The following is a 25801-nucleotide window of genomic DNA, read 5'->3' on the forward strand; positions in this document are numbered from 1 at the left end:
AGGCTAATATAATCTAGCACCTTACCAATGGACTCGAAATCCATCATTTTTACGGATTGGACTTCAGATCAAGCATTACCTACCTATTCGACAACAAGGTTATCACTAATGTGATACATAATATTTTGATGCTACCAAATATACAATTTATTATTAAATTTATTTTAAGAACACCCTTCAATTGTCCCCTTCTAATGATCAATTTTTGTGTGTGCGCATGTTTAAAAAGTTTAAGATCATGTTTGGTAAATGACGGTTGGTTTATTGAGTTAGCTGATTGGGTTAGAAGGCATGATTAGTTGATAACATTAGCTGATTATAAAAAATTGTTTAGTAAAATTAGCTATTAGCATCAGCTGTTTGGTATAATTTCTTTTCTCAAAAAGTTAATTGAAAAGACTGCTTTGAATAGCCTTTTGAATTTTAGCATTTTGGAGTTACAAAAAGTTTATTAACCAAATAACTAATAGTGGTCAAATAAGCCAAAATTGACTGATAGGCTGATTATTTACCAAACAGGATCTAAATCATATTTTTCTTTCTAAGTAAAAGTGAAACTTTGTGAATGCAATTCATCAGACTAATTTAATAAGAAAAAAAGAAATGCTATATGCAAATTTTCAAAGGGCAAAAATGTAATTTCCCCTTTAGAACACGCCATTGGCATCGTTACGTTTATCTTAGCCGTTCATCACCTGCTATACGCAAACAATCTGGCGCGCTATAAAGGGCGGGAAAGTCTCCAAAGTCTAAACTCTGTCTGCAGATTCTTTGCTCTCCAGTTTTCACTTCTCTTTGCGTTGCAGCAGCGAATCAGAAGATGGAGAAATATTTAATCCCTGTAGCTCCTGCTTCGCAAAACCCTAAACCCTCTAGAAGGTATTTTGTATCTGCAACAAAAATCATATGGTTCTTACGAAATTGTCATTTCTAAACGCAAAAATGTCATTCTTATTTGGAGTTTAGGCAACAATGGCAGAGAATTCTCTTTGAATTGAACGGGAAAGTTGATAGAAAATCCCTCCAGAACGCTTCTGCTCTATTGACGCAATCATATTCTATGGTCAGTAGCTAGAATTTATGCTTGATTGATTGGTTTATTTATTTTAATTACTTTAACTATTTCCTCTTTTGTTTCCTTTTGAAGGTAATGGGATTCCCTCATACATATCACGACAATGGACGGCCATGTGCAGCACATGTACTGCCCATTTTCACTTCTTTTTAAGCCTCCTTGCTCATTTAATTATTGATTTAATTGCTCCAGTGTGGTTATATGCTATGCTGCTAAAAAATGGATCTCGAAGTAGAATGGAGAAAGATTTGATCATTCTGAAATTGAATTGGAACTGTTATCTTGTAACCTAGGCAGGACAGACTGGAAAGTAGTGGCCGTACATTTGATATCTGTAAAATCTTGTGGTTTAACAATATTAGCTTAATTTTATACAACGATCCTTAAATATTTATTACTTTTTTTGTTGATTTATTTCATCAGATTAACTGGTTTCGTGGTGGTTCTTTCTCATTTAATAACAGAAATCTCATTGGCAGGTATTTTTGCTTTCTTTTTTAGCTTTTCATTTTCTTCCGTCTTTTCATGCACACAGAAACATACATGTACAAATATAATATTTATATTTATGTAAGTTTGTGTTTGACGGCTTGAATATGCACTGATGATTTCTGAAGTAATTTAGATAAGCTAAAAATATAAACCTGGGTAATTGATAAAAAAAGAAAGTTGAACTTAGGAATTACAATTTTTCCTTCGATCATACCTTGCAAGTGTTTTTCTTTCCTGATTTAGAATTCAAGCACATTGATTGAATGAACAAAAACTTTTGAATAGTGCAAAATTTCTTTTTCCTGTTAAAGTAACCTTGTTTCAGAAATTCAAAGTCCTTTTCTGGGTTCTATGTGCCTGCCCATGATTCCATGTGTTAACTGGCTCCTATGGTTTTTTATTTTTTATTTCTTACTTTTTTTTTAATTGCTACTGCATAAATTTGCTATGGTAATTTATTATGCTTAACATGTGTTTTCAATGCTTATATATAAATGTTCTCTACTTCTCTTGTCTCTGCATCTTTTCTTCTTATTTTCAATTTTCTATTGACATGCAAAATTGTTTTAACATCTCCTTTCAATGCTTACGTTGGCTGCATCCTCTCTGTCCCACATTTTTACTTCCTCTTTCAATCTCCTATTTATGTATTAAGATTCTTTTACTTATTGTTTTCTGACAGTGAGGCTGTATCTGCATTGGAATTTGATAGAAAGGTAATTGTTGGATTACTTGCGTTAGAGTATGGTTATTTTTTCCCCTAATCATAAGATAAGGCCGTTTGATAATGTGGTGGTCCTGGTGGAATGAGGGTACATGCGTCGTAGTATGATGGGGGTTGGGGTAGATGTTGTGGGTGAGGATATGAGTAGGGTTGGGTTGGTTGATAGTGTTGGACATTGATTAGCCAAAAACAAGAACAGAAAAATAACTTCTTTATCATTATTGTTATTATTCCAAAACAAGTTTTGAAGTTGAAATACAAAAAATCCTTAAGTTTATTACTCAAATTTTAATCCTTTTATTGCAAGATTATACAATTTTGACCATCTTAATACTCTAATTCACTCAGGTTAGAAGAGGTGACTTCTTATCTTTGTGGGTTACTGGTATAATGAGTTTGAAAATCTTGTTTTCGGTACAATGTTAATATAACGTAATATAACTCTAAGCATTAGCTGAAAAGTCTTTGTCTTGCAAATTGGCAAGTTATCTGCTTTTAAAGAAGTTTTTCATGCCGAAATATGTTAACTGCACATTGGAATCGCCATAAGTGGAGGGAGACTGGACACATTATGGATACCATGATGGTCAGAAATGAGACAAGTTTTCCATGTTCACACAAAACTCTATTTTTAATAAGATGTAATGTTCTAAGGTAGCAATAAGGGTAGGATAAATATGGTTGTCTTAGCAATTTTTTTTCTGAATGATATCTTGTTTGATTTGCATACCTGATTAATTTAGCAGCAGATTTTACGATATAGAAATCTTAATGCTTCTATTTCAAAAGGAGTGTTTTTTTTTTTGTGCTATTATTTTGTTCAAGTACGCTTTGAGCCCATTTTTTGGATCTTTCCTAGTCTCCTTGTTGGTTTGTGAATACATCTTGCTGTTTGTGTTAAAGTTGTAAAACCAATGAGCAGGTTCAACCCTTACTAAATGCCATGGATATATGATTAAAAGTTTGGTTCTTCATCATTTGAAGTTTTTGCATTTTGAGGATAAGAAATAAAATTTTAAATGTCCCCCTCTCAGAATCATTGTGGTACTAGAACTAACACAGTTTTTTGGATTCTAGTTCAACACTCTACCCATACTCATAGTATTCCATGTGCTAGGCCCATAAAAAGATCTAGCCACATGTGAGAGGCATGCCAATGTTTATAAATAATATATTAAATGCCTCACCCTTTGTTGAGTGCCGGGGAGCTTGTGAAGCGTCACTGGGCGATGGGCCGGACTTGAAGGACGAGCAGGAGGAACTGAGGATCTTGCTCTCCCTATGGTTGCAATTGCAGAGAAGAAAACAAGGAACAAGAGAACTAGGTTGAAGAGTTTTAGAGATCTTCCTCTCCCAAATATCATTAGACACTTTAGAATTCAAATTACAGATGGTGTTATTCAGAGATTTTCCTAACCAATAAATACTCAGGGCTTAACGTAAACTTAACGTACATTTCCCTGAAATTAGGAAATTTAAAAACAACTTAATTAACAGAAAGAAAATAAACAGGAAAGAGACTTTATAAATAGCTTAGCTGCTTGACCTTCTACGTCTGTGATAGGCCGTCCAACGAATGCATCACCCTTCTAACAGTGTAAGCTTTTGGTGAGGTAGAATGCATGCTTCAGTTATCTCATGTGTAGATTTTTCCTTTTAAATTGAAGTCCATCTCCTTTCTTCAAAGGCTTAATTAGTATGTTTTGCAGGGAGTTTACCTGGCATCAGTAACAAAATCAGGGTGCTTAACAGTGCATGACTTTGAAGATTTATTTTATGAAGGTAAAATAATAGTCATATTAAGATCCACACAAATTTTTAGTTCTGTTTTGCTATTCTAAATTAAGAATTCTAATAATTTGGTTCTGAAACTTGTAAAACTGGAATATGATCTTTAAAAATGTATGTCAATGGCATATATTTAAAGATCTTGTAAGCACCACATTAGTAATGATTATTAGAATTGTTATTACCACAAGGTTTAAGACTACTACCCTATGCAACTAAAAATTCAATTAACACTAGGCATTTGCCATGTAACTTGTAATCATTATAGGACTAACATTATTTTGTTTATGGGTTCACAAAGTTATTGTATATTTCCAATTGAATCTTGAGCTGTTAATAGACTATATTGAAAACATATTTTTCACCCTATTTAGGGTTAATTTATTAACTTCTTAGTTCTTATATCAGCTTTTGAAATTCATGCTAATGTGATTGTCATGTTCTTTATGCTGCTTATTAATTTCTTTTCTACTGCATTCAGGAAAAGTATTTCCTTTAGGCTTTAAAGAAGACGAAGAAAAGCTGTTGCTGCACATTTCTACACATAATCGACTTGATGTGGTTAGATGGAATATTTGTAATCAAAATGAGGTTTGACTTCTTTGATTTCCATACTTGGTGCCTCTTAAAAGCTTCTAATTTCCGACTAGATTTTTAATAAGTTTTTAAATACTGTATATTGGTTTGGTTAATAGTGCACCCAATTTTTCCGACCTTAGCCCAATACCTCACACTTTGGCCCAGGCTCTGATACCATGTAAACTGAGAATATTGTTGTATTATATTGTTTAATGAAGTTGTACAAGGGCGTATTTATATACATAGCTAACACCTTACCAGTCACTCATTTTGAACATGACGATATTCTAACAACTACAACCCACTTGACTCCCTCTAACATTATTGATATAAAATCTTTAGATTCAATATGCCTTAAAATTATTTTTTATACTATTGAAGGTGTTAGTGTTTTGAGAGAAAGGGTCACTGTTTAACTCTAATTCATTGTACATTTATAATCTGAAGCTATACAGTATTTATATGTACAGTGAAGGAAGGATAGCCACAAACTAAGACCAAAAACTTCTAACAACCAACCCTAAAACTCTAACAGCAACCAACTTATTCTAACACTCCCCCTCAAGCTAGAACATAGATGTTTATCATGCCCAGCTTGTTACAAATATATTCAACCCTGTCCCTACTGAGTCCTTTAGTGAACAAATTAGCTAGTCGCCACTGCGGACATGAGCCATAGAAAGTAACCCTTGTTGAACCTTCTCACGCACAAAATGACAATCTACTTCAATATGCTTGGTCCGCTCATGGAACACCGGATTGTTTGAAATGTGTATAGCCACTTGATTATTACACCACAGACGTATGGGCTTTATGACCTCCACACCAACCTCCTTCAAAATATTGTGCACCCACGTTATCTCACACGTCGCATGAGCCATTGCCCTATACTCAGATTCTGCACTAGATCGAGCCACAACTGTTTGTTTCTTGCTTTTCCAAGAAACCAAATTACCTCCCACAAATACACAATACCCCGTCGTCGACCTCCTGTCACTCAACGAGCCTGCCCAATCAGCATCAGAAAACGTCTCAACACTCATATGTCCATGATTAGCATATAAAATACCTTTCCCGGGCGCATTCTTGAGATACTTTACAATACGAACTGCCGCCTCCCAGTGGGTCAGTGTAGGTGCTTGCGTGAACTGACTCACGACACTTACCGGAAAACCTTAGACACTTTCATTTGAAACAAAATAGCCTGGGCTACCTCTAGCAAATGACGATATTTTCTTTTTGCGACTCCATTCTGTTGAGGGGTATACCCACACGGGGACTGATGAACTATCCCATTTTGGCTCATATAAGTGGAAAAAGGTTTAGAGCAATACTCTCGTGCATTGTCACTCCGCATACACTTAATAGTTTTATTAAACTGGGTTTTGATCTCAGCACAAAAATTGCAAAAAATAGTGAACAATTCATCCCTAGACTTCATAAGATATAACCACGTACATCTAGAGAAATCGTCCACAAATGTTACGAAATATCTAAACCCATTTTTCCCTGTGACATGACAAGGACTCCAAACATCAGAATGAACAAGTTCAAATATAGACCGTACCCTGTTATTGACTCGAGGAGGGCAGGAAACCCGACAATGTTTAGCATACTCACATGACTCACACTGCAAAGTAGACAATGACTCTAAACCAGAAAGAAACTTCTTTAGGGTTGACAATGGTGGATGACCATACCGGCAGTGTAATTGGAACGGAGAGGTATCACTCAACATGGCTTTAGACGGCGACACAGATTGCTCTAACACGTACAAGCCTATGACTTCCTTCCCCTTACCAATATTCTTCTTCGTCAAAAGATCCCGAAATAGACAATAACCCCGAAAAAAAGGACACCAAACAATTCAAAGTCCGCGTGATTTGACTGATAGAAAGCAAATTAAAGGGAAACTTTGGAAGGTATAATATAGACGATAGGGGCAATGAGGAGGTTGCAACAGCGCTACCCTTACCCAAAACCGGAACAGATGACCCATCTGCTAGGGTAACCGTAGCCCTAGGGTTAGAGGGAGAATATGTAGAGAAAACATTAGAATTACCTGTCATATGGTCACTAGCCCCTGAGTCAATGACCCACTGTGTAGACGAAGAAGACACACATGCAACATGATTACCTGTTTGGACAAAAGTTGCAGAAGGAGAAGGTTGATTGGACGGAAATTGAGACACGGACTGCATGGAAAGGGACATCTTTAGTTGATTGAACGCTGCCAACTCTTCATCTGTCATAACCACCATATGTCCTTTAGATCTAGAAGTTGTGTTAGCAAATCTTTGCTGCCTGGGCGGTTTAGGACATTGGTTTCGGAAATGACCTGGTTTTCCACAGTTTAAACATACCTTCGGCCCTACACGACTTCTTCCACCACGTCCTCGATAGCGACCGCCTCCACCTCCTTGACTATTATACCCTTCGTTGGTATAATTCCCTTGTGACACAAATGAACTCCCTTCGCCATTGTTTCCATGTGATACAAAAGCACTCTTTTCGGGAAGCTCACTATTGTCAGTACTCATTGCAGCATTCTGTATCTGAGAGAAAACTTGGTCCAACGACCCTAACTCCTTGTGTCCCAACAATTGTGACCTAAGAACCTCATATTCTTTGTTAAGCCCAGAAATAAAACTAAAAACAATTAATTGATCACGTTGTGCTTTCATTTTCTGCACATCAGTTGTAATAGGCATTGCAGTACATAAAGCTTCACTCAAACTTTTGAAATCATAATAGTAATCTCTCAGATCTCGCTCTTTCTGATTAGGTCGATAAACACCTTGAGACAACTAGTACAATTTTCTCAAATTACTCGACCCACTAAACCATTTTGACACTAATTCCCACACTTCTTTCACCGTAGTACAATGTTGCATTGATAAGATTACTTTCCTATCAATACAATTAATTATCCGTGACAACAGAGCCTTATCGTCTGCTTCCCATTCCCTTTTTGCTGTGTTTTCTGAGGGACAATCTTTATCTAAATGGTCACCTTTACCCATTCCATCTAAATTAATTTTAATTAAGAATTTCCATTCAACAAAGTTTGACCTATCAGCCGCCAATATCACATCAATTAATTTGGACGGTGTAGAAACAATAGTAATACTCTTATTATTCCCCTCTGTCATATTGAACCCAGAAAACCCAGAAAGGAAACGCAGATTCAACGCAGACTTAGAAGCAGGCTCTCAAATGTAGAACTTCAACAAACACAAAACCTTCAAAACATACCTTGACGGAATCTACTCACGAATACGAGTCGGCCGGTACAAATTTCGATCGAAGAAGACACTGGAATCTTCCTCACGCGCTGGCGCGTGGTAGCTCCGATGACCCGATTCCTGCTCCGGCGTCGCGTGGTTGTTCCGAGCATTGCGCACTAACTCACTCTCGCCGGCTCTGATACCATGTTAGTGTTTTGAAAGAAGGGCTCACTATTTAACTCTAACTCACTGTACATTGATAAGCTGAACGTATACATTATTTATATGTACAATGAAGGAAGGATAGCCACAAACTAAGACCAAAAACCTCTAACAACCAACCCTAAGACTCTAACAACAACCAACTTATTCTAACAGAAGGAAATAATATAATATCAGGTAGTGTGTTTTCAATAAGTTATGAGAGTAAATTTAAAATCTCAATTAAAAGCGTTAAAATTTTTGAGTGTTATCATAAATGCTGACGTATTTCTTCTAATTCAGGTTGCTTCCACATCTCTGAAAAGTTCTGAAGTACGCATATATGATATTGGCTATATATCTTCTGAACCTGTTGATGTAAGTCAAAGATTTTCTTCTCATTTCATGGCATCTCAGATAAACATTGAATTGAAAGTGTATAATATATGTGTAAATTTTGCTAGAGTCAAACTGTCATGATTTAGATATACTAAACTTTTTCTTCCTCTTTCCTTCAAAAAAAAAAAAAAAAACTTTTTCTTCCTCTATCATGAAGAACACAAACTTTTTCCCTTTGCTATGAAGAACATCGGCTGGACTATACTAGACTACTTCACATTGCCATTAGGGTTATTAAATAAAAAAATAAATAAAAGCTTTGTTTTCATCATAGCCTCATAGCCTCATCACAGCCTCATCATAGGTAAAATTATCCATTCAACCTTCACCCTCCTCAATTGATCTTCATCTACCCTCTTTAATGTCTCTCTCTTTTTGAACTTTGGATGGGTATGTTTGGTCAGCATGAGTTTGAACTTTACTGTATAGCTTGGAACTTTAAATTTACACTTTCCACTAAGCTTGCAATTTTGCTTAAATTTAGTCAAAACTTTAATAATTTGAACCTTTTCTTTGGTATTCTTGTTATGTTTTTATTGTTTGTGTAGGTACTAAGCAAGAGGTCTACAATCTCCATGCATGGATATAGCCAAAGAGGTTTATCAGATATTGCTTTTTCTTCAAGTGACAATTCAAGGTTGGCAAAATCATCTTTTAATCTTGTGTATTTTTAGTTGAATAGTAAGAATCTTGTATAAAGTGTGAAACCCATAGTCCCTCCCACCCAGTTGAATTTACATTCATGTTTAAGGTCTGAAACCCATAGTCCCTCCCACTTAAAGGATGGAAAAGAATGGATGAATAAGACCGGTAAAAGTTCATAACATTTTGACCTGCACAAATTATTTTAAGTAGAAATGTGATCCTAAGTCCCAACATAATGCAACTTTCTTTCCTTCCAGATTTTATCCCAGGGGAATATAAATTCTGATTTTTATTTTATTCTTGCATTTGATTAGTGTTACAGACTGTAGAACATGTATGTAGAATATGAACTGTGTATGGAATTGTACAAGACAAGTATTTATACATGCTAGTAGAAGGGTTAACCAAGGTTACCAAGCTCTCAACCACTCTGTTCAAATTCAAAATGAGTAGTTGAGAGCTATTCTCTCAACCTCCCTCAACACCTTCCAACACAGACTGTGGTAAGCTTGTTCCATGTCCTAGTGACAACAAATACCCTTCAAACTCAGAAGTAATTTGTATTGGGTTTTTGTCCTTATCTGAATATTCCTCATCAAATCAACATGCTTCCTTATCTCTTCTTTATGACACCATCACTGGAGAACTTTGATGCATCTTCACAGCTTCTCTTTCGGAAGAGTTTGTGCAATGAAATATGTTAGTGTTTTGAGAGAAGGGACTCACTGTTTAACACTCTAACTCACTGTACATTGATAAGCTGAAGCTATACAGTATTTATAGGTACAATGAAGGAAAGATAGCTACAAACTAAGACCAAAAACCTCTAACAACCAACCCTAAGACTCTAACAGCAACCAAATTATTCTAACAAAATATATTTGTAGCATGCTGGCATGAAATTTGGGTAGTTGTTTTCGTTTAGTACTGATTGGATTTGTTAACAGTTAACCTACCAAAATTCTAAGAGGCAGTGGAAATCTCTCTTCTTATATTAGCTACTACTACATTCATTTAGATGTGTACGTCAATGCGGCTTATTTCAACATCTTATCAGCTTATATCATGAACTGTTGGGTGGAACCTGTCGTAATAAGCTATCCCATATGGCTTTGTTAGAGAGTACTAAGGGAGGTTGAGAGAATGGGCTGAATAGCTCTCAGCTACTGATTTTGAATTTGAAATGAGTGGTTGAGAGCCTGGTTAGTCCTACTGCTGGCATGTATAAATAATCATCTTGTACAGTTCATTTTTCATCAGTCCAATACACAACTCTACAGGCTTAAATAGTGTATAGGCTGATAACTGATCCAAGGTGCGTATTAACTCAAACTGTGTGTACAACCTATCAAGCAACTTATAAGAACTTTAAGTTGTACTCTCTTGTCATAACTCATAAGCACAATTGCAGAAGTTATAATCTCAACCTTTGCCATTAGGGATCTTAAGAAGAAACTTGAATGTGGGAGAGACATTTGAAAAATTAGATTATACTGTGTCTCAATCTTGTTGAGCTTGAGCGGAGCTCATTGCTTTTCCCTTTATGTTTCTAAGTTCTTCTGCAAAATGGTATTCATTGACAGGTTGTATGCTTCTGATTTCTCTGGTGTGGTGAATGTATGGGACAGAAGATTGAGTGGTCTTCCATGTCATGAGCTCAGAACCAATTGCAGTGATGCCATTACTAGCATAAAGTTGAATGCTGATAATCAGGTCAGTTTAGTGTCAGAATCTTGATCAACATTATCAAACGACAATTGATAGATACTAATATATAGTGGAAGAGTATTCTAGCATTCCTTAATTCTAAAAAGAACACTTTTTTTTCACCCCCTCTAATCTATAGGTTATGTTTGGAGCCAGCAAGCATGGGTTTATATACATGTGGGATATACGTGGTGGAAGATCATCAACAGCTTTCCAGAATAACACGGTATTAATATTTTTATGCAAATAAGTGGATATCTCATAAGAGGAACGTTTTATTTTCAATCTAAGAGTATACAGACACATTTTATTTAATTTATTTTGCTATGGGATCTTTGGTAAACTTGACATGTATATGGCAGTATCACAATAATCTCATACTAGCATAGTTAGTCTTCCTTCAGAATTATGTAAACCATCAAAAAGTGCATTCTTCATCCTTCTAGCCTTTAACGGAATATGTAAAGATATCTCTCATGTAAGATTTTTAAATATTGAATCACATTACAATTTACGAAGTATTATTTCTACGAAATCATTGAAGTATTTTGGTGAATGAATTACACTGTGTTTTACATAATATCTAAATGTAAAGTTTCCTTATTCAGGAATATTATTCTCCTCTAGTGTCTGTGAAGTTGGCAACAGAGTTGGGTAAAATTACATCTTTGAAGGTATGCACCTCTCAGTGATCTATTATATTTTTCACATAGAAGATTAATAAACACCTGGAATAATCAGTAGAGTGTTCTTTCACCTTTATTTCTCTACTTTTTTGAGTTTAATCTGCTTTCAATGTTGTATTAAATGTCAAAGCTCTGACCTCTGAAGCTTTTGTGGACCATAATGGCGTATAGTTAGTAAATTAGTGTAACTATAAGCTTTATAGAAGAATTTTATATTATATAATGTAAGGATGCACTACTGCTGCTTATAGGATCAGTAATGCCTTATTTGATATAAGATATTGCTGAACGTATATCCCAAGTGGAATCTAACAAAAGTGTTTGCCACTATGCAATACCAAGAAGCACTGCCATTTCCATAGGGGGACATATTGGTGTAAGACAATTCTAACCTGCTCGCTCTAGCACAAGTTTGGAACTCATCTTCTTTCTGGATTTCTAACATACTCTTAGTCTTGACACGTTTGCAGATGGATTTTGTAATTAGTCAAGAGGAGAAATAGGATCCAAGGGAAACTTCAAAAGGCAAATAAATAAATGAGCTTAAAATAAGCTTATCACGACTCCCTCTTAAGTCGCGGCACCCCCAACCAACTTGTTGCCTAGGCGACGCCTAGGTAACAAGTTAAAAAAATACAATATATATATTATATATCATTAATCATTAAGAAAGAAGAAAGAAGACTGTGGCGAAGAAAAAAGAAGAGAAAAGAAGAAGAAGATCTGGTGACAAACCGGCCTGGGAGGGCGACGGTGGTCGATGGCTGTGGGAGGTCTAAAGAGCGACGGCCAGAAGCCTAGAAACGAAATGTTTTTCTTTCTTCTCTATTCTTATTAGGTCATACCTTTTCTTTAAAGAAATAAAAATAAAAATAAAAAAATGGGTCGGATTTACGTGTTTGGACTCCGGGTCGGCGTCCATGTCGTCGACTGGGATGCCTAGGCGATGCCGGAGCTAGCCTCGCCATTTTCAGGCGAGGTGAAGCCTCCAGGCGTCTTGTCTCCACCGATAGGGACGCCATGATAAGCATGAGTTAAATAAAATAGTAATATTTACTCAAAAGTGAAGGCTAATGTTAAAGGGACTTTGGAGCATTTATTTTAACCAGAACATTCAAAAACGGTATGGGAGAACTACATGAATGCATTTTTATGTTTTACCCAACAGGGAAATATATTTACTGAAAAAGTTAATCAGTTGGAAATTTTTTCTCTCATTACTGCATCTTACTATGTTTGTTTTTTACTTTCACAAAAAAAAAAAAAAAAAAAAAGGTAAAAAAGAGTGTTGCCACTTTCCAATCATGTCATATTACATGTCTACACATTAACATGTAAGAATGGAAAAATTTATCCTCTTATGAACTGAAGTAGTTTACTTTAAATAATATATCAAAATGCTGTCGGCTTTAAGTATGCTCTGAATTACTTGTGATGAATAAGACTAGACCTGTTTATAAAATTTTATTAACTTTCTAAGCACCTCCTGGGAGCATTTCTCTGTGAGTAGATCTTTTACTTTAAAAGAAAAGGAAAAGGATTTTATTTGTATAGCCTTTCCCACTAATCACTTTCATCTTAATACTAAACTGCAGGCTCAATCTAATGTTCACTTGAAGGAAATACATTCCATTGACATTAATCCCTCTTGCCAATATCAATTGGCATTCCATCTTGACGACGGTTGGTAAGTTGGAAACAAACATAAATTCAATTGTTGTAACAAATAGCTTAAGTTTTTGTTACTTTAATAAGTATGTGTGATTTCAATCTCAAATATTGTCATTGCGAAATTTCATTTACAAGGTGGAAGAAACTGTAGTGAATGCATGTAGTATTTCTATGGTTTATGTATCATGTATGCAACTATGGTGGGCTACAAAGTTAAGTTAGTAAAAATACACCCAAATATTAAGAGTATATTGATGTTTTGAACTTTTGAACTTTTTGAGAAATAATGGAGGCAGACCAAAACTTATCCGGATATAAGTTATTAGGTAAAATATGATAGCTAAAGTGCTATGTTTAGCCCATATAATGACCAAATATGGACATCTAAGTGCATTCCAAAGCCTTCATATCTTACCGTTCAAACAGTACACATGGGTAAATCCTATCCTGAAGGAGTACTCCTTCCATTTATAGTATGGGTAAAGAATCTCCTACCCTTCAGTATTACTATTTTATTTTTTCATGTTAAGATAATAACCATGTCCATTATCCATATCCCACTTCATTGTCAACCTTTATTGTCATGTGTTAATATCTGTTTGCTTCCACTTATATGTGCTCCTTTATTGAAATTTATTAGTAGATCGAAGGTTCTCAAAATAAATACATAAGTTTGAGACTTCAGAATAAAATCTTCCCTTTGAATGTGCAACCTTCACAAATTGCTCTGCTTATTTATCTTAAAGTTGAATTCTGTTAATTTATTAATTGCTCATATTTTCAATGTTTTTCCTTAGTTGTATATTCTTTTCATATACTGAATGCTGCTTTGTGAGTTGAAATGTTGAATACACACACACAAAGGACTTTCTAACTAAGGTTATTTTTCCTGCCTGGACCTTCACTCCTTCAGTACTGATTTATTAATTGAATTAAGTCTTGGATTTACTCGAGGTCTCCAATATATACGGTTTTATGTTAGTGAAATATAGAAATGCAACATTGGTTTTTCTGATGCAATCATGAAAAGTCCTAGATTTATTCAAAATATTCAAAATGTACTGTAATATTTTGTTAGAGAAGTTAGGTTGTGACTGAGAGAATTACTCTCAGTCCTTAGAAGTTAGGTGTTTGGATTTTTGGTTCATTTCCTTCTGTAGCTTATATAAATAGTATTGTCTCCTTGTACTTTAGAGACACAGTAAATAGAAGAACAAATGCTTAGTATTAGAACCTCTTCACTGTCTAGCATGGTATTAGAGCCACGGCAACGGTGAGTGAGTGGGTAATACTCAGGGAAGGACGGCGACGCCAGGAGGAGGAGTTGCGCCGCCGTTACTTTCTGCTCGGAGACTCATGCGCCAACGACGACTTGCGGCAGCAATTGCACCGGTTGACTCGCCGTGGAGAGGGGTTTCCGCCTGGGTGAAGAGTGGTGAAGGTTTATTGGTGTGGAGCAGTGCCTGTGTGAGGAAAGTGCGCTGCCAGTAAGAAGAAGAGGTTTCCAGGTCTGTTTTTCTGCTAGTACGTAGAAGAGGTTTCCATGTCTGTTTTTCCTCGTTTTTCTTTGTTTGTTATGGCTGAAGGGAGGAATATTACATGTAGTGTCGTGTCGACCCCATCCAAATTGGTTTGACGTGGTGCTTGCACCAGATGGGTCTAATTTTGGAGAGTGGAAATTTTTGGTTGAAATTAATATAGGGGGTATGGGTAAAGATGGACACTTGACTGAAACTTGCCCAACTGGTGCAACAACTCAAGAATGTAAAAAAGATGATAAAGCTTTGTTGTCCCTCATAATAAATTGTATTGATAGGAAGATAATTTTATCTTTACAACACTGTAAAACTGTGAAGGAGGTTTGGGAGTTGGTCGGTAAGTGGTTTAGTGGGGCAAACAATTTGAGGAAATTATATCAGTTCTCCCAAGATGTTCATCATCCATCTCAAAATGGACGAGACATCTGGGATTATTATTATGATTTTAAACATGCGAGTGAAGCCTTATGTACTGCTATGCCAATCACGGATGATGTGGGTAATATGAAAGAGCAATGTGATCAATTACATGTATTCAATTGGATTTCGGGATTGGACGAGGAGTATGATGTCCTAAAGTCCCAGTTGCTCGGGAATAAAGAGTTGGATTCAATAGATCAAGTTTTCACTATGGTCCAGAATGTGTCTGGTACAGATGGTGTATCGGAGAAGCATGTTTTCATGTCACAAGGAGATAACGGAGGTGCGAGTACCAGTAACCGCGGAGGTCGGTTCCCAGGACGTGGTGGCTTTGGTAGAGGACGTGGAGGAGGTTGAGGAGGTCTGAGGGTTTGTTACAACTGTGGAGAACTCGGGCATCAACTCAATCAATGTCTGAAGCCACTTCGACAACAGAGATTTGCTAACTCTGTGTCCAAACCAGAAGGTAATGTAGTCGTGATGACGGACAAATAGTTGGCTATGTTCAAACAGTTGAAAGTGTCTTCCCCATAGCCTCCAGCCGATCAAGAGGCGTTATCGTCTTCCTCAGCCACATTTGTCCAAACAGGTAATCCTATTGCTTCTCCTCCGCGTCTCGACAATGGGTCATTGATTCTGGAGCCAGTGATCATATGTCAGGTAATTTAAATGTCTTTTCCAAGTATTCTCCCTTTCAGTCTAGTACTACAGTTACTCTGGCGGATGGTTCAACCGCTTCAGTTTTGGGTAGAGGTAGTACCAGTGTAACCCCCTCAATGTCTCTCACTTCTGTGTTATACCTTCCAAAGTTTCCATTCAATTTACTGTCGATAAGTCAAATTACCCGAAACCTAAATTGTTGTGTCGTGTTCTTTCCTGGTTATTGCTTATTTCAGGATCTTTTGACGAAGGCGATTATTGGTAAGGGAAAGGAAACTGGTGGGCTGTATGTGTTGGAACAGTTTTCTCCTGGAAGTGCTCCGGTTAGTTTGTTGGGTAGTATATCTCCTTTCCAGTTGCATTGTCGGTATGGTCACCCACCTTTATCTACTTTGAAGAAGTTATGTTCGAGTTTAGAGTCTCTATCTGTCTTACAGTGTGAGCCTTGTGAATTTGCTAAGCATTGTCGGGTGCCTTACCCACCTAGAATCAATAAAAGGGTAGAGTCTTTATTTCAGTTGGTTCAGATGTATGGGGGCCGTGTCGGGTACCATCTCAGTCTGGATTTAAGTGTTTTGTAACCTTTGTAGATGATTTCTCTAGATACACTTGGTTATACCTCATGAAATCTAGAGATGAGTTATTTGAAATTTTCTGTAATTTTTGCTCAATGGTCAAAACGCAGTTCAATAAAATGGTTCAAGTTTTGCGGAGTGATAATGGGACTGAATATTTTTCTCGTATTTTTTCTAATTATATGAGTCAAAATGGGATGATACACCAGTCTTCTTGTGTAGGCACTCCCCAACAAAATGGGGTGGCAAAACGTAAAAACCGTCATTTGTTGGAAGTTGCCTGAGCTTTGTTGTTTCAGATGAAAGTTCCCAAAGCATTTTGGCCAGATGCTGTTCATACAGTTGCTTTCTTGATTAATCGCCTACCCACAAGAGTACTTCAAGGCCAGATTCTGTGTCACTTTGTCATCCATCTAATCCCTTGTTTTCCCTCTCTCTTAGGGTGTTCGGGTGCACTTGTTTCGTTCAGGATGTCCGTCCTCAAAAGGGAAAACTTGATCCTAAGTCTCTAAAGTGCATATTTTTGGGGTATTCTAGCACTCAGAAATGGTGTCGATGTTATTCTCCAGACTTAGGGAAGTATTTAGTGTCTGCTGATGTGTTGTTCTTTGAGGACACTGTGTTTAAAGAAGTTCGCCATCCTTCTAGTTATAGTTCGGTATCAGATGATTTTCTTACATACACTATTACTGTTCCTTCTGTGAGTAGGCCTCCCGTTACACAGATTTACCATAGGCGGCCAAGAGAAGTTGAAACACTGGAGGCTTTACCAGTTCCACCAGTCAATCCTTCCTTGCCAGAGACTTCGTCAACAGATCTCGATCTTCCGGTTGCCTTGCGTTAAGGTAAACGTCGTTCTGCTCATCTCATTTCGTCCTATGTGTCATATGCTAGTTTGTCTTCCTATTCACGTGCGTTTGTGTCTTACTTAGAGTCAGGTTCAGTTCCAAAGTCTTTGAACCAAGCTATGTACCATGATGGCTGGAGGCAAGCAATGAGCGAAGAGATGGTTGCCCTTGAAGAGAACCGGGCGTGGGATTTGGTAGATCTCCTGCCCGGTAAAGTGGCTATTGGGTGCAAGTGGGTTTATGTTGTTAAGATGAACCCCGATGGCTCTGTTGCCAGACTCAAAGCACGCTTGGTGGCTAAGGGGTATGCACAGACATATGGTATATATTATACCGAAACTTTTCCCCGGTGGCTAAGTTGACTTCTGTACGCACATCTTTGGCTGCTGTTAATCACTGGCCTTTGTACCAATTAGATGTGAAAAATGCATTTTTGCATGGTGATTTGCTTGAGGAGGTTTACATGGAGCAACCACCCGGGTTTGTTGCTCAGGGGGAGTCTGGGAAGGTGTGCAAACTAAAGAAATCTCTATACGGTTTGAGACAGTCCCCACGTGCATGGTTTGGGAGGTTTAGCAGTGCTGTTATGGAGTTTGGAATGCAAAGAAGTGCGTGTGACCATACTGTCTTTTATAAACATACTAACCATGGGTGTGTTTTGTTGATAGTATATGTGGATGACATTGTAATCACAGGTAGCGATGCAAATGGAATTGATAGTCTTAAGTCATTCCTTGGGACTAAGTTTCATACTAAAGATTTGGGAGTGCTGAGGTACTTTTTGAGTATTGAAGTTGCTCGCTCCAGGAAAGGCATATTTCTTTTGCAGAGGAAATGTGTTGGACCTTCATGATGATACTGGGTTACTTGGGTCCAGACCATGCGATATGCCCATGGAACAAGGTGTCAAGCTTGTAGCAGGTGAAGTGGAGGTCTTTGAAGATCCTGAAAGGTATAGGAGATTAGTGGGGAAGCTGAACTACCTCACTATTACTCGTCCAGATATTGCGTTTCGAGTAAGTGTGGTGAGTCAGTTTATGAGTTCACCTACACGGACTCATTGGGAAGCAGCTGTTCGCATTGTGAAGTATTTGGAAGGTGCACCTTGGAAAGGAGTTCTCTATGCTGATCATGGACACAGGTGTTGAGGCTTTTTCTGATGTGGATTGGGCTGGGTCGCCTGATGACAGGAGGTCTACTACGGAGATATTGTGTATTTGTGGGAGGCAATTTAGTCTCATGGAAGAGTAAGAAGCAGAGCGTTGTAGCTCGGTCAAGTGCAGAGTCCGAGTATAGAGCTATGGCCCATGTGACCAGTGAACTAGTGTGGGTGCATAATATTCTAGAAGAGGTAGGTGTGGAGGTGAAGTTACCTATTAATTTGTGGTGTGACAATCGTGCGGCTATACATATCACGAACAACCCAGTTTTTCATGAACGGACAAAACACATTGAGGTTGATTGTCATTTTATGCGAGAAAAAGTTCAACAGGGGTTGATATCTACTGTGCACATTTGTAGTGGTGATCAGCTAGCTGATGTGTTCACTAAAGGGCTAAGCGGGAGTCGAATTTCATATATATGTAACAAGCTGGGTATATTTGATATCTATGCTCCAGCTTGAGGGGGAGTGTTAGAGAAGTTAGTTGGTGGGTGAGAGAATTGCTCTCAGTCCTTAGAAGTTAGGTGTTTTGATTTGTGGCTCATTTCCTTCCGTAGCTTGTATAAATAGTACTATCTCCTTGTACTTTAGAGACACAGTAAATAGAAGAACAGATGCTTGGTATTAGAACCTCTGCACTGTCTAACATATTTCAAATTAAATATACAAATAGAACAGGGATTCATGTGATCGTTGGATCACTGGCCCTAGGCCCATTCAATTTTTGTTAGGCTGGAATGTCTCAGAACATATAATGTGAAAAATCTATCAACTAAGCAATTATAGAATCCTAATGTTTTCTAAAAGCAGGAGATATGGTCTATGTCATGTGAGTTAAAGGTGCTTAGACATGGGAACATTAGTGATTATGAAAGATTAGGAAGAACAGTAGTTGATAGTTATTATAATAATAATGTGTAATATTTCAGTTGGATCCTTAATATACTCAATTGCTATATGCTGCGGGCTAATGTGATTTATCAACTAGGCTTTTCTTGTGGATTCCTTTGTAGGTCTGGTGTTTTTGATGTCAACTCTTTGAGAGTAACACATGTACATTGCCCCCCTCCAGCTTGGTTACGGTACAAGAGATTTTTCATTCTTGAAATTACAACTGAAAATCATATTTAAAATGTATCTTTCTTCTTACATATTTATTTTGATTTGATTCTAGGGATAACATTGATTGCTTGGGCAATATCTGTCACCTACGAAAACCTTCATGGCTACCTAATTATTCAGTAAGATGTTATAGTCTCTGGTCTCATATTCTGATGGTTTCATTGCCCTTTGTCCTATGTTTGGCTTTCTGCACTTCATTAGTTAAAATTGACCTCAAATAAATAAATAGAATGTCGATTGTAGTTCTTTGCTTGCATTTAAAGTTAATCAAACGATTGCTATATCTTGATCTTTATGCAAAATTCCTGAGCTGTTGCATACTCAAATATCATCACTGTTAGTATAGAAAATTGTGAACATGCTAACACTACAAATTGCATCTATAACAAGATTTAGAATCTATATCATTGAAGGAGCTTTAATTCTTCCTGTAGTCTGCAGATAAACTAAGATTTAGAGTTCCATGGCATATGTGGTTTATTTGACAAAGTTAATGAATTGTAGAAAATATGGAAACAAAGTTTTGGGGGTCTATAAGCTGAACTACTAAGCATACTTGTAGTCTTAGATATTAGATGGTGATTCTTAGGCTTGAGACCATTAGATTACTACAAAACTCTATTTGAAGGATTTTTAAATCAATTAACAGATTAGGTGTGAAAGCTGTGAGCAGGCATAGTGAAAGCATTCCTTGTGAATTGGAACTATTACAAGTGGAGGGCAGTTGCTAGTGATAAAGGATGGCATCAAAAAGATCTTTTTAGCCTCTCCTCATTTAGCAAACCAAAGATATGGTTAAACCATGACTTCATCATCATCTAAGGAAGTTATTCCACTTTTGATCCCACAAGTATAGTGTTGTTTCCACTTTTGGTCTTGACTTTGATTTGTTAAACTTTTAGTCCAAAATGTCCAAATACCGTAGTAGGGCGAAATTTGATAAATTTTTTACAAAATGAGAGCATTTTGGCGATTTTTGGGTATTTAGGACTGAAAGTGGAATGATTTTAGTCGGGCGACTTTTAAAAGTGGCTTTCTAGTCTGCATTTATAATTTCTATGAGCTCTCTATCAATTCCAGTTAGGAGTGGTCAGCTACCATTTGCTTCAGCTGCGTTTGAACTTATTGAAGTAAAATTTCTCTAAAGCTTATTTTATTTTATGTTTCTGCATGCAGATATATGCAATTGGCTCCGAATCAGATGATGGAATTCACCTTTTGGATTTCTATCCTGACCGAAGCTCCCCTTGCCATGTCAATTTTGAGTATGAACTTCTAAGTTCTTTGCATGGCATTATTGATAGAAACAAAACCAAGTGAACATTTTCTGTTTTATATTTTCCTCTCATGCTTGGCGCAAATCGACAAGTCTAGATCTTCCTTTAGATCCCAAACTTTAATATTTTTCTTGTCGTTGTAATGAACTTCTGTAGTCCTGTGTCCTCTTGCATCCAAAGCCAAACATTGGTGGCTAATTGGCTATCCACAAGATTATGTTTTTGCTCTTCTTTTGTATGCATGGTAACATATAACAAAGGTCTATGGTTGTGGCATGGGAAAAAATTAAATGTTTTTCTGAAGTAGGTCTAATGCTTGTGATAATTAATCATGTTTCATGTAGTGAGGAGATAGAAGGCACAAATCAAGTCCAACATCAACATAGACAAAACAAATTTATCCCATTAAGTGAAGGTGTTACTGCATGCACAGTTCATCCCTTAACAGGCACTATAGTGGCTGGAACCAAGGTCAGTTCAACATATAAGTTTCATTTGCCGATTCAATTTCTTGTTATGTGAATGTAGTGCTGCCCCCATTTTTGGGATGTTTGTGAATTATTTGCCAGTTTTTATGCATTGCCTTAATTAAATCCTACCTTTTATGCTTTTTAGCAATATTCAAATGAAACTGATCTTAATGGAAGTCATGTCCTTGAAAAGTACACACAAATTTCACTAAGCTTACTCAAGCTTTTTTCTGTCTAATGACCCAATGATGGAGATGTCAACATACTATACTGAAGATTTTAATACTAATTCTAATAGTATTGCTAGCCTCCTCTTGAGGATGTCTCAGTATTTGCATATATGAGTTTATAAGGCCATGAGTTAGACTAGCTAATTGATTGGATTCAGTCTTTTAATATGGTTTTGCCCATGTGTATTATAGTCCAGTTGAATGACCTTGGCCCAATTTTAGATTATGACATTAACAAAAGTAGAATGGTTTTTAAAAATTGTACATTCTGTAAGCAAATCCTACAGGTCTGGGCAGTCTCAATACTTCTTTACTCAATCTCACCGTTTTTGCAACTAAAATTACTTGCTTGCTTCCATTGTGTCATATGCAAAATGATACTACTACATTGCAACTGTAGTGGCCTGAAGAAATTGGTATTCCTAATTATTGCAACAGAAGTGATTCATATTGAAAGTTTGAACAAAAAACTGTCCATTACTAATTTTTCCCCCCTCTAAGCCTAACATGATATTAATTCTCAATTGATTCAGTCGTCGTCGCTGCTGGTGATTTCCCAAGCATCGGTGTCATGTCCAGGCGATGATCATTGTCAACGCTGTAATTCGAATGCCACAAAGGCTCCTGAACACGTGGATGCATCTCAAGATTAAGTAAGACTTTTGCTCTGTGCTCTAGTAGCTGTCTGAAAACAACACAGCAGTATAGTGATCTTTTCGTAGGTTTCCTATAATCTTGTATAGTCAGTTACTCTCTCTAGGGGTAAAGATTTTCTGATCCATGATACTACAAAGGATTATTAGTAAAGCAACAAAGTAGAACACAATTTTTTGATTACTAGCATAAAATGCATACATGATTTCATTACACAAGGTAAGAGACAAAGTGTATGCAAGTAAATTTTGTTTCCCTTATTTGATATCGTGCATTTTTATTGGACGAGAAATTGCGAGATTATTAGTTTGAGATAAAGCTTAGTTTTTCTGAGCAAATTGCAGAGATTTCTTTCCGTCATGAGCATTCCCAAAAAAGTTCTTCATGTACTCTTCAAAAATGACTTCTTGATAAAGAGCCACTCCATCTTTCTCCACCAGTTCAGGTAATGGTCCAATCTTTTCACTTGGCTTTGGAATTGTGAATAGTGGCACTGAAACTCTGGACTGTGTGCTTGTTGTACGCACCCTATGTTCAGCACTTTTGTACCTGCCATTGCTTAGTATCTAAACAAATAACAAGTTTACAGATTAACCCAAAGTATTGGAAGAAAGAAAGATGCTGAAATTTAGGCAAGGTTTAGTGATAGAACCTGCAGGGTATCACCAATGTTTATAACTAAAGCACCAGGGGTGGGTGGGATTTCAACCCATTCCTCCTTTCCATCTTCCTCATTTCCTTCCAGTTTCACATACAAACCACCTATTCCATCTTGGAGTAGCACAGTGAATGTGCCCATATCTGAGTGGCGCCCCACGCCGACGGTTAAGTCTGGGTTAGGACATGTGGGATAGAAGTTCATATTAACCATTTTGAGATGAATGAGCGCTTCTTCTCGTGATTTGTCAAGTGTTACCCCAAGGTTTTCAAATAATATGCTCAATAATCTCCTCACCATATTTGTTGATGACTTCAAGTATTCAAGTGCAATTTCCCTAAAAGAAAAAAATACATGAATGTTAAGAATAAAAGAGTTTAAGGTTTTGTATAAGTATATATATAAGTTTTCATGCATAGGGTTTCTTACTTGCATTCTTTAGGCCAATGCTGAAGTGCCTCATCATCATTGGTATACACCATGCTAACATAATCCTTCCACTCCAAAGCCTTCTCTTTCTCAGGCACAAAACTAGTCCCATATTTCACCAGAGGATTTGGGCTAACCCCCTTAAGATAAATTGACTTTTTCTCAGGAGTTTGATTAAAGAATTTGTGAGCTTCTTCCTTAAGACCCTCCAATAACTCCACCGGCACACCATGATTCACCACTTGGAAGAACCCTAATGTCTCAGCTGAGTGCACAAGGGCCCCCACCACTTCATTGTGTTGGGGTCCATCCAGTTTTGATAAATCAATGGTTGAAAATAATTGTTGGGTTGCATATTGTTTATTGATTCTTTCTTTCAAGGGTTGGATATAACTTTCGGGAACGCTGGCTATGCCAAAGTCTACTAGACCCTTCACACCATAGCCTTTTTGGACAACAAAATCGTACAAAGAGTTGGCATCATCAAAGCTTGGTGCCATTGTTTGAGTGAAAATAATTGAGATGAAGTTCTAATCGAGTTCAAGTGAGTGTTGAAGCTTGATTCCCTCAACTCTCAACACTCCTATATATAGCGTATGGATAATGGTATTATATTGTGAATCTTTATTATATTCTTTACCAAATTGTTCGTAAGTACATAGAATAACATTTAGATCATTCTCCTAAGATGATTTTAAATTTATGAGGCAAGACTATGGCCCTAGAATTAGTTACTGAGGTCAACCTGTGCATGTAATATACTTTGCATGATGTAATCCTTAAAAATAGATTTTGCAAGTGGTTCATAAAGTCAAAGAGACATTCCCCAATGGCCCAATAGAAGTTCTAATACTGGGGGCGACGGGAAGATTAACGATATGATTCATAATAATGTAACATATTAACATTATATTCCACTTTGACTTTGTACCATTTGCCTTAGCTTCCAACCTAAGGGGTGTGCTCCTTGCCTTTGCCATCAATGTGATGTGGTGCATGTGTGGATATAGGAGTCGTTTTTACTCTGACTTTGTTGATAAATAACAATGCCGAATATTAAAAAGAAATATTATTATTACTCGACTGAGAGTGTGCACTAGATAAACTCAGTTTTGATCGTAACGAAGTAAAATTAGTCTAAGTTGCTCATATATAGTTGACCGGCTCAAATCAAGGAGGTTAATAGGCTACTCATGTTGAAAATCAAATTTGTAACATTGTTATTACCAAGTCAACAATCTGACCAATTTGGCTGGGGTCTCCCTTGCTATTTTAGTTATTGTGAGTTGCCCAACCCCTCTCAACATTAAAAAAAGAATTACTTATTAATCAAATATAAAATAAACCAATCAAATATTGTCATGTTAGAAAATGAAAATTAGGAGGTGAAATCTGGAGAGAAATGTAACATTACTCTTTAATTAATTATAAAATTATCATGATAAATTTTATAAATAAAAATTGTTATGATACATCATTCTAATTAAAAAATTTGACGAAAATTAATGATCCGACTCAACTAAATTCGACTATCGTTCAAAAGCTCAAAATAAATTGTTATTGGGTGTGATATTACTACCACTCCGATCCGTAAGTCCGTACGTATAGTTATTATGAAAACATTAAAATTAGGTTAATATATTGGATTATTGGTTATAGTAGTTTTCTTGAATTGAAAAATATTATCTTCTAATAAAATTACTTTTTAATGCTTACATGTCATTATTTATAAGACTTCAAAAAATTAGGAACAACCTTAATCGAGTTGGTCAGATTGTTGGCTTGGTAACTAGTAACTACAAGGTCACAAGTTAGGCAACTTAGGCTGGGTTTACTTCCTTGTGGTCCTTTGCTGACTAGGGTCAAAAGACGTGATTTACCCAGTGCACAACCTCAAGGTAGTGGCTGTGAGTCTCTCTCGTCATTAAAAAAAAACATGATTTTCATTGATCACAATTCTGTCAACCTCCCAACAACGTATTTGAAAGTTATGAGTTTGATTCTCGGGATAATGATTATGGATTTCTCTCATTACAAAAAATTTTAAAAAAGAAATTTCACAATAATCAAATGGAAAAAAGAAATCCAATCCAATATTTTATTGGTTCCTAGTTTTCCTTGCTTTTAGAAATATCTGAGTAGTTCAATTTATGTTTGATTAACAAGTATTTTTTTTTTATACTGGTTGCGATCGACTATTTTACGGTAACCAATAAAATGTCATGTCAGATTCATTGATTACCTTAGAAGTTAGAACGTTACGAGATAAAATCATATGAGAAAAATAGTACTATTATAAAAATGTATTTTTATTTTTTATTTTTATCATCTTTTGACTTTGTGGCAGCATGAAATTCGATTAAAAAGAAAAAAGGTGTTAAATATTGTAACTACGATAGCAATTTATAGACTGACAATATATCTTTTAATTAATAATTATCTTTTTCTTCTTTAGACATCCGATTGACTTCCTACGATTACATCATGAAAGCTCCTATAAATTATTTATTTATGACGGTAAGTATGGTATGCTACCGGAGTATAGTTTGTGTATTAGTTGAGTA

General features: G+C 36.5%; 2 protein-coding genes across 3 annotated transcripts; one reads left to right on the plus strand and one right to left on the minus strand.

Annotated features, from left to right (window-relative positions):
• Positions 1 to 772: 772 nt before the first annotated feature.
• Positions 773 to 22560, plus strand: LOC116005046. 2 transcript variants are annotated; one of them, XM_031245273.1, is made up of 19 exons: positions 773 to 879; positions 967 to 1063; positions 1148 to 1201; positions 1499 to 1554; positions 2250 to 2283; positions 4001 to 4073; positions 4561 to 4670; positions 8390 to 8464; positions 9034 to 9122; positions 10714 to 10843; positions 10977 to 11063; positions 11446 to 11511; positions 13119 to 13210; positions 19411 to 19479; positions 19572 to 19638; positions 20696 to 20784; positions 21141 to 21267; positions 22030 to 22149; positions 22495 to 22560. In XM_031245273.1, exons 1-18 carry the CDS (start codon positions 821 to 823, stop codon positions 22147 to 22149), a joined length of 1494 nt encoding a protein of 497 aa, XP_031101133.1. In that variant the 5' UTR covers positions 773 to 820; the 3' UTR covers positions 22495 to 22560. The 2 variants fall into 2 exon arrangements, with proteins under 2 accessions (XP_031101133.1, XP_031101132.1); XM_031245272.1 differs by lacking the exon at positions 22495 to 22560 and having other exon boundaries at positions 22030 to 22373.
• Positions 22323 to 23737, minus strand: LOC116005047 (scopoletin 8-hydroxylase). The gene is made up of 3 exons (XM_031245274.1): positions 23238 to 23737; positions 22803 to 23145; positions 22323 to 22716 (listed from the first exon to the last, which is right to left on the minus strand). Exons 1-3 carry the CDS (start codon positions 23735 to 23737, stop codon positions 22471 to 22473), a joined length of 1089 nt encoding a protein of 362 aa, XP_031101134.1. The 3' UTR covers positions 22323 to 22470.
• Between the last annotated feature and the right edge of the window lie 2064 nt (positions 23738 to 25801).

This window comes from Ipomoea triloba, chromosome 14 (assembly GCF_003576645.1).
Source record: "Ipomoea triloba cultivar NCNSP0323 chromosome 14, ASM357664v1".
Lineage (NCBI taxonomy): Eukaryota > Viridiplantae > Streptophyta > Magnoliopsida > Solanales > Convolvulaceae > Ipomoea > Ipomoea triloba.